The sequence below is a fragment of the Triticum dicoccoides genome, chromosome 3B (genome assembly GCF_002162155.2).
Source record: "Triticum dicoccoides isolate Atlit2015 ecotype Zavitan chromosome 3B, WEW_v2.0, whole genome shotgun sequence".
NCBI classification, from domain to species: domain Eukaryota; kingdom Viridiplantae; phylum Streptophyta; class Magnoliopsida; order Poales; family Poaceae; genus Triticum; species Triticum dicoccoides.
In genome coordinates, this window is record NC_041385.1 from 834,185,232 (window position 1) to 834,194,454 (window position 9,223).

The 9,223-nt window shown below is 45.9% G+C and overlaps 1 protein-coding gene across 1 annotated transcript; it reads left to right on the forward strand.

The window, feature by feature from the left end:
* Window positions 1-588: 588 nt before the first annotated feature.
* Window positions 589-1,834, forward strand: LOC119282552 (polyubiquitin 11-like). The gene is made up of 2 exons (XM_037562741.1): window positions 589-682; window positions 1,156-1,834. The coding sequence occupies exon 2, from the start codon at window positions 1,160-1,162 to the stop codon at window positions 1,790-1,792; it is 633 nt and encodes a 210-aa protein (XP_037418638.1). The 5' UTR covers window positions 589-682; window positions 1,156-1,159; the 3' UTR covers window positions 1,793-1,834.
* Window positions 1,835-9,223: the final 7,389 nt, after the last annotated feature.

Consider the following 9,223-nt stretch of genomic DNA (forward strand, 5'->3'; position numbering starts at 1 on the left):
GGCCGGCTGCGGGCGCCAGCGACGGCGGCGGGGAGGAAGGGGTGAGGGGGGCTGGAGGCGGGAGAGGAAGGTGCGCGGCCGGCCGCCCGCGGGAGGGGGGGGGGGACGCGGTCACGAGAGAGGGGGGGATGAATCCGGGCCTGAGTCCATCCATCCAGTACACACATATAGATTTTATCTCTTTTGAAGAATCAAAGTGTTACCCGGTGGATTGGTTATTGTGTACCCTATCAACAGGGTGGTCCTGAGTTCAAATCACATCCATATAAATTAATTTTTGTGCGGAAGCACATGTAAAGTTTGTGTATTAAGGGGTGACGAAAGGAGAACAAAAAACCCTACCTCCTTTCAAATCTCCGCCGTCAATCTTTATGATTAACGTAAAATCGATGGATCTAAAAAGATGATGTATGGAGAACTATGAAAACCTCCATCCTTCATTGTTAGGTATAGGTATAAATATAGATATAGATATAGATATGTATGTAAAAAAAGATAAATAAAGATGAATTAGCTCATTTAATCTATTGTCTTGTAAAATAGGGCCGATTAGACGGAGACCCTATAAAAACAAGAGTCGCCATCTATTCTTCCCGAAACCCTACTTCTTCTTCCATTACGTACTTCCGATCGATCTCCCACGGGCGGCGGAAGCAACAGGCGTCGATCCATCCACTTCAAGGTACGTACGGAGCTGTTTCGCCTCATTCATATTCCTGGTGTGGTGTCCGTGATCGATCTACACACTGGAACGTACTGCCGTGTTACCTCACGGAATTTGTTGCTCACCCCGGTTAGACCTTAGGACAATACTATAAATTGCTGTTCCCTCCAATCCAAATTAATTGACGCAGCTTTAATACAAATATGTACTAAAATTGTACTTCCTCCGTCCCAAAATAAGTGACTCGATTTTGTATTAATGATGGAGGGAGTACTAAAGTAGTGTCAAGTCAACTAATTTGGATCGGAGATTCTATCATTTCTTCCCGAAGAAACTATTGCTATATTTCTATGCATCGGTCAAACTTTCTGAATAGCTAGACATCTGCGGCCGGCCTGTTGGATTTGTTAACGTTTATGTCTGCAATTGTTCTAAAACATATGTATATGAGTCTAACAACTAGTAATCTTTCTTTTTTTGCCATATTTCAGAACAATGTACATCTTGGTCAAGAACCCCGCGGGTAGGATGATCCGCCTTAGGGTCAGGCCATTACATACCTTGGGTGATGTCAAGACAATGATCCAGCAGCGCCATTTCCTCGTCTCCAACGGGGTGCAGCTAGACGATAACTGTACGCTGGCTGATTACAACATCCAGCATGAATCCACGCTCGAGCTCCAAGAGAAGATGCAGATCTGCGTGACGGAGACACTGATGAACAGGACCATCCCGCTCGATGTCGACAGCCTAGACACCATCGACGACGTGAAGGCCAACATATATGGCCTCCAGGGCTTCCCCAGTGCTCAGCAGTGCCTCATCTTCGCCGGCAAGCGTCTGGAAGAGGGGAACCGCACCTTGGCTGATCATAACATCGTCATGGAGTCCACGATTCTCCTTGTTCTCCTCCCTTGTATATCGAGAGGAGACATGATGCAGATCCATACAAAGTCGTTATCAGGAAAGACCATCTCTCTTGAGGTTGGGAGTTTGGATACCGTCGAGAGTGTCATGGTGAAGTTGTATGAGAAGAACTTCGCCTCTTATCCAAGCCAGCAGCGCCTCATCTTTGCAGGCAAGACGCTGGAAATAAGGCGAACCCTAGCGTACTACAAGTATTTGTAGTGATTCTACCCTTCGTTGCGTGCCCTGCCTTTGCGGTTGTTGAGATAGATGGCTGCTATTGAACAACCAGTTTCTATTTTCCTGCACTCTCAAGTTCCGATAGTAGTCTGCTCTAGTCTTGTTCCCTTTCAGCAGTGGTGTGTTATCACTTATCAGTAAAACGTAACATATGTATCATTTAGTACTAGATTTTTTTTGAGAAGAGGCTATTACAGAAAAGCCGGCATACTTTTATCCATGTGTATATTATGATAAGTATAATAAAGCCGGCATCCCTGATGATTTAGGGCTTATGTCATTTCATTTCTGAGAATCTGTGTCTTTATTTACTTCATAAGGTCACTTGGGGGCTTCCTGCTCATTGAGTATAGCTATGACACTTTTGATCCAGCTTGTTCGCCTTGATTCAAAAACTTGGGGGCTTCCTGTTCATTGAGCATAGCTATGACTACACTATTGATTCAGCTTGTATGCCTGGATCACAATATTACTTGGGGGCTTCTTGTTGAATGAACAAAAGCTTTGTTGTCCCTAGTAATAGGCTTGGTCGCCAGGTGTATTCACCAACACACCGGGTTATCCTGCCTGTGTAAGTTTGCCACTCCGACCAGGTAATTCTGGAATGACTCGCCGTACGCTTGACAGAATCTTTTAAAACACCCTGAACTTGTCAAAGTTAAAACGGCGATTTGGTCATGTGAGGCCCGGCTTACAGGTTTGAATTAAGGTATAACTCAATGGTTGTGCATCCCTTGAATAACACATGATTTTGAGGCCTGGCAACCTTTGAATGCCTTGATCTTTTCTGTTTTCTTTTGCCTTTGAATATTTTTGATGACTTATATATTTGTGCCATATTGATATATGGTCAAAATTCGATTCAGGCCATGATGCCTTGATCTTGATTTGATAAAAGCCGGTGTTTTGATAACCCGGCCTGGCTTTGGACGTTGAGTCGCCAACATATGATTCATGGAATTCTGCCCGAGGCGTTGTAAGCCGGCGGCGTGGATAAATTACACAGAGTGTTGCGCTCTGTATTGGGATTGTTGGCTTATTGTATTTGGCCTTGTAAGCCGGCAATACACATAAGTATCACATGTATGATATTTATTTTGTTATATTTATATGAGGTTTTCATAAACCGGCCCTGGTTCTGGACGATATGGTCACCAGTGATTTGTTATATGGGGCTTTTTGACCTGCCTTGGGGTAAGCCGCCAAGCTATTTGTGCTCTGTTTTGTATGCATGGCATATGACAATCTACTTCGGCAAAATTGATAATGACTATGAGCTTGAATATTAGATCATCAAAGAAGATCAAATACAACTCATCAAAGAGTTCTGCAAGTAAACATGCGCGATGGCATGGCAGACAAATTGTTTGATAGCTAGCCAATTACGAGACAACTGATGGCCCAAAAGAATAATTGTTTTGGCAGAGAACAGATGCTAAGCCGGCCTGCGGCTTACTGATCTTGGCCTCGATGAGTTGAAGGTTGTGGATCATCCAACAATGGTTCATCCTGCTCCTCTTCACCCAATGGCTAGAAATCAGTAGTGGCCTAGTTGATCCCGGTTAAAGCTCTGAATACAGCTTCATCACTTATAAGGGCTGATGGGTCAACATCAGGGGCAAAAGTGTGCTTACGAATCAGAGGAGTCAGGTCCTGTGAATCGTGAACCGAGGCCTTGACCTTCTTGTTGTCGGCGTCATAAACCGACTGATAATGTGAAATATTGGTATCTTCAGCTGTCTTGCTGGCCAGAGGACGCATTTCCCTTGCTATTGTGGCAAAGTCTTCTACACTGAAGGGTGACCCGTCTTCTTTTACGCTCAGGCAGCCGTTTGCCAAGTCTGCCGGCTCAAGATCGGCTTGCCATGCTTTGGCCCGGGTCAGCGCGGTGAGCGCACTGGCTCTTGCAACTGATTTCTTCAACTCTTCGATCCGCAGAGGCAGCACATATAGCTTCTCTAATGTGTCTTTGATGAGAGTTGGAGGCTGTTTTTTTGTGAGCAGCTGTGCAGATGGATCGTTGCGCGCCAGTATATAACTGCTCTATGAGCGTGTAGGAGGCTTTCAAATTTTTGCGCATATATGTGCCAAGGTGGGCAACACTGGAGCCTACATCATCAAGAAAAAATTATAGGCCGGACAAATATTTATTAAAGTGCATTCAAAGAAAATATTGAGTTGAAGTTAGCCGAAGATTGCAGCAGTCATGGCATTGACTTGATGTTTTAAGCTGGCGACTCTTCAGCTACCGGCTAAAGGGCCGCTTCAGCGTCCTCAGCTCTCTTCAATAGGGCTGACTTCTCTGTATCCCAACGTGCCTGTTCAGCTATGAAGTCTTTCTTCAGCTTCTCCATATATGCTAAAGCAGTGGTCAATTCAGTTTTGGCCTTGGAGGTTTCTGCTTGCTGAGACTTGATGTTCTCTTGAAGGTCGGCGACTTGGGATTCTTTGTTATTAAGCTCAGCCTGAAAGATATAAACAATGAGTAGGGTGGCTATGAGTTTATTTGAGAAGTCCCAACCACAATACAAGTATTTTACTTGGCACTGGGGGGCTAATGCAGCTTGCTCTTTTTCAAGACAAATTTATGATGACCTAGTTGTTATATGTTGATTATAGCTGATTTATGGGGGCTATGGTCTCAAATTGTCTTGATACGTATGGTATTGAGACCCGGCTTATCTTGATAGTTTAAAACCGGCCCTTGCGGGCTACAAATGTGAAATTACAATGTTATTATCTAAAGTCCCGGCTCATCTTGATAGTCCCGGTTCATCTTGAAAGTCCTTGGGGGCTACACATGCAAAGTTGAAGTGTTATTATTGAAAGTCCCGGTTTATCTTGAAAGTATAAACCGGCCCTTGGGGGCTACTAGAATTGGTCTATGAAGCTATTGAAGATTACAACACATTCTATTCTATTATGTCCAATAAACTTGGCGGCTAAGGGAAGGATATTTATATGGAAAATGGTTGCAGTATTTACCTCAAAGCGCTCCTTCATCAAGTTCACTAAGCCGGCTTCATAGTCATGGCTTGTGTAAAGACCGTTCAAATACCGTGAATGAATCTTTTGGGCACTGAAATTGGCATAGCTATCCAGATTGGTTGACCACTTGCCCTTGTCAGCAACGGAGATTTCTACCTTAGTGCTATGCTTTGACAGGACAGTGGGTTTGCCTGGTTCTGCATAACTGTGCCTACTAATGGTAACATCATCATCTTTTTCTTCAGCTGGCTTGATAGGGCTTGCTGGCTTAATGGGGCTTGGCAGGTCGGTGGTGGATGGGTCAACATCCATTTGGTTTATGTCAACGTTGTGGTCGACCAGTGGCGGCTCATCAACTATGGCTTGAGGGGCTTGATGAGAGGTCTCTGCGGACTGCTGCTCCAACTCAGAAGGATTTTCAGGAGTTTTTGTCACCTTCATCCTCTTTCTAGGCTTTGCCATAGCCCTGTGAATGAGACGCAAGATAAGATTAGTACAATAGTTGAGTTTATAATTGCAAGCAAAGATTTGACAATTTTACCCTCGCACTAGTTTGAAAGCTGGGACATGAGTCCCTGTTGAGTCGCCAGAGGAAGAATGAGACGTCCCCTAATAATTTGAATCAGAAGGATTAAGATGTTGACGATAAAGACCGGCCCGGGGTTAAGTTAAGTCGGGATTGGTTGAGACCTCTGGACGACGCTTGCGAGGAGCTGTGGTGTTCGGTAAGCCGGAAGAAAGGATCCCACTTCCGTTGTTCTGGATTGTGCGGCAAGCTTCATGTTGCCGCTTCTTCAAAATAAAGTTGGGATCCAAATAAGCCAAAGGATGAGAAAACCTTACTTTCCGGTTTGCTTCGCGAGTTTTCTGTTTTGGCGCAGACTCTGAGCCGAAGGAAAGAAAAATTATCTCGTCGTCACCCGCACGGCTGGCTTCAGCTTCCTCCTGATAACAATCATTGTCAATGAGATGTATAAAAAATGAGCCAAGAGAGTCAAGTTCTACCTCCAACTCATCATCATCTCCGTCGTCATCTAAGTTTAACTTGGCGGGATCGGTGGTCTTCTTCTTGGCAGGCCTCTTAACGGCCTTAGTCTTGGTGTGAGCCGGTTTGGCCGGCTTATCTTGCGGCTTCTTCTTCCAGAATGGAGAGTCGGCCTATTGAGGTCAAAAGATCATAAGTGGGCGGTATTAATACAAAAGTGATTGAATGGGAAGTGTGCAACACTTACAACTGGCGGCTTGTTGAAGTTGCAGAAAGGACTAAGTCATGTTTTACTCCATTTTTCCCAAGATTCTTTCAGCAATGCCTTGGTGGCTTCAATGATTTCTGCGTCAGACAGTTGAATGACGCAGTGGCGCTGGGGATATTTTAGATCGCCAGCATATTCGCATATTAAGCCGGGGCGACGACTTAATGGCAAGATCCTCCAGGAGACCCAGCACCGAACAAGGTCGATGCCGGTTAAGCCATTAGCCATGAAGGCTCTGAGCTTAGAAAATGTGGGCACATACTTGGCCCGCTCCTTCGTGCTGATCCGTGGGGGAGTGGATGTGCGTTGCTAAGCCGGTGGTCGCGGTAACCCGATAGAGGATTTTTGTCTGCTGGAGATGTGTTTTGACAGTAGAACCAAGTTTGGTTCCAATCCTTGGGATGACTCGGCGGCTTGGCATAGGGAAAGCTGGCTTCTCTCCTCTTCTGAATTGAAACTCCACCGAGTTCCAAGCTAGACCTATCAGTGAACTCTGTCTGACGATTTAAGTAGTAAAACTCTCTAAACAATTCAACTGTGGGCTCCCCTTGAAGATAAGCTTCACAGAATACTTAGAAGTTGCAAATATTGGACATGGAATTGGGTCCAATAGGGTGAAGCTGGAAAAAATGAAGTACGTCGCGGAAAAACTTTGAGCCGGGCGGGCTGAACCCCCGGATCATGTGGTCAATGAAAATAATCACTTCTCCATCCTTGGGCTTAGGAGAATTTTCTTTGCCAGGGACCCTCTAGTGGATGTCCTCTTTCTTGGCTAGGGTGCCAGTTGCAACGAAACTGTTCAGGTCTTCTTCGTTGACCCGGGATGGGACCCAGTTGTAGGAAGTGTATGTCTTAGTCATTTTTTATGATTTGAAAAGGAAGATTATGCCGGTTTAAGATTATGTGGTTAAGACGGTTGTTGGTTTAAAGGCAAATAATGATGAACATGTATACAAAGGTGTTAAGCCGGAGGATAGCATTGCAGTTATAGAAGGTGAACTATTGGTGGCTTAAGAGGGGAGTAATGGTACCTGGCGGGTTACGGTTTATGAGTTAAGCCGCCACACAGTTATTGATTTATAGATCTGAGAGTGGAAAAATCGCTAAGTGTTGGAAAAGCAGATTTCATAGATTGATGCTATGATTTTGGATCTACGACAGTTCAATTAATGGAAAAATGTTTAAACCTAAGTTGCATTAGTTGAACAGTTCATGTATCCAGAATTGGATCTCTCATGTAGAGGAGATGCTCAAATATAAAAAATGAGCACTACAACTAATGCCGCACAGGAGTACTCAGTTTGGAACAAAACCACAAGCTACAGTGAAGAACAAAGAAGAGCGGAGATGAACTCCGGCGAACTCGTGGAAACCCTAATGGGATCTATGGAGAGAAGAAGGGGAAAACTTACCGAAGGAGTTGATCTGCGGAGGCGTGCAGACGGATTCTGGTTGGTTCAGGTTGACGCAGCGGCCGGGGTCGAGGCAGTGGCGAAGGTTGACGGCGGCAGCGGAGCTCGGGCGCTAAGGAGTGGTGAGGAGGAAGATGGAGACGAGGAGGCAAGGGGGAAAAGTGAAAGGGACCCCTGCCTATTTATAAGGCAGAAGGATAAGTGGCATGCACAGAACTCGAGGAGGCTAAAAAATGGATATGTGACAGCGCAAACGCCTCGATTTTCGGAGATTCATTAAAAGTGGAGGTATATTAAGATTTGGGCCTCGTGTGATATTATTGACAGGTGACGTCACAACAACTTACCACAATCCCAGGAGATGATGTCATGGCGGGTTACAAGATCTCGCAAGAACAAATGAGGAAGGATTTTTCTAAGTGTTGAAGATTGATATGAACAGGTTCACATCAATCTGGGACCTAATGTTGGGGATATAACTATTGGGTATAACCCGCCCAGGAGGGGCCGGATCATACCACTGGCGGTTCATAGGCAGAAGGCCAATGCAGATGTTGAAGATGGCTGTTCGTGATGCAAGCTTACTGAAGGCCCAAGACCCAAAGGCGACTTGAGGCCCACGGGTGTAAACCGCCATATGTTAACTTGTATGTTAAGGAAAGCGTAGTTCTGTCACCGAGCCGGACACATTGTGTATGAGCCGGCTGAGACTCTGTAAGCCGCCGGGCATTAGCCTATGTATATAAAGGGGTGACCCGGCGGCGGTTTATGGCAAGAAACAACAAGTCGAGAACTAGGTCAAGCGTATTCGCTCCCTGGTAATCGAAACCCAAGCAATATAACCTAAAGCAGGAGTAGGCCTTTACCTCGTTGCGAGGGGGAGAACCTGGGTAAACTCACTGTGTCCCTTGTCCTATTTTAACCCCTTCAAGCTAACCTCGTAGCAATGGCTCCACACCTAAGTCCTCATGCTAGTGCATCTGCCGTGACAATTCCATGACAAGAGCCATGGGCCGCTGGCGTGGTGAGGCGTCGCGCCATAGACGTGAGCGCACACGACCTCAAGGCGGCTCAGGGCATCGCGGGGGAGGCTGGGAAGGAGCAGGAGGAGGTGAAGAGGTTCGGGGGGCAGCGCTCTTCGGTGGCATCGCCGGAGGCTGGCGGGAGGAGGGTTCGCAGTGGCGCATCGCCTCGAGCGCGCATGCGGCAGTCTCCCTGGTGGTTGTGCGTTCCGGTCAGGGTTAGGGTTAAGATGTAGGTGGGCTGACTGGAAAACTTGGTGGCTCACATATGGGCCCTCCCTCAAAACTAACAGTCAACAAACATAGTTGACAATTTTGCGCCATGTTAGCGTTTACAGCGGGTCCGGGCTGTCTGAAATTGGATGAAATCATCCCAAATCGGTCATCAGTGTTTATTGAGAAGATTAGCATGAAAAATGGTAGATTTTTGGGGCCCCTAAGAAATGTGGTAGCTAATTGGGATATGTACTTGAAATGTGGTTGTTTTTTGCAATTCACTCCACCAATTACATAAGGACTCAGTCGCTAGCGCGGAATTCAGAGGGGAGTCTAGGTAGGGTTTATATTGCAAAGGGGAATGTAGAGGCCAACTACTCGAGTGGCAGCTAGGGTTTACAACCCGATTACATTCGATGCCTTGTCGAGGAGGGATCCAAGGCGTTATATAGAGCTATTACATTACTGAAAGGTAAAAAGAGAAGGGAAGATGACAGCGACTTGATTTAAAGGCACCAGCAG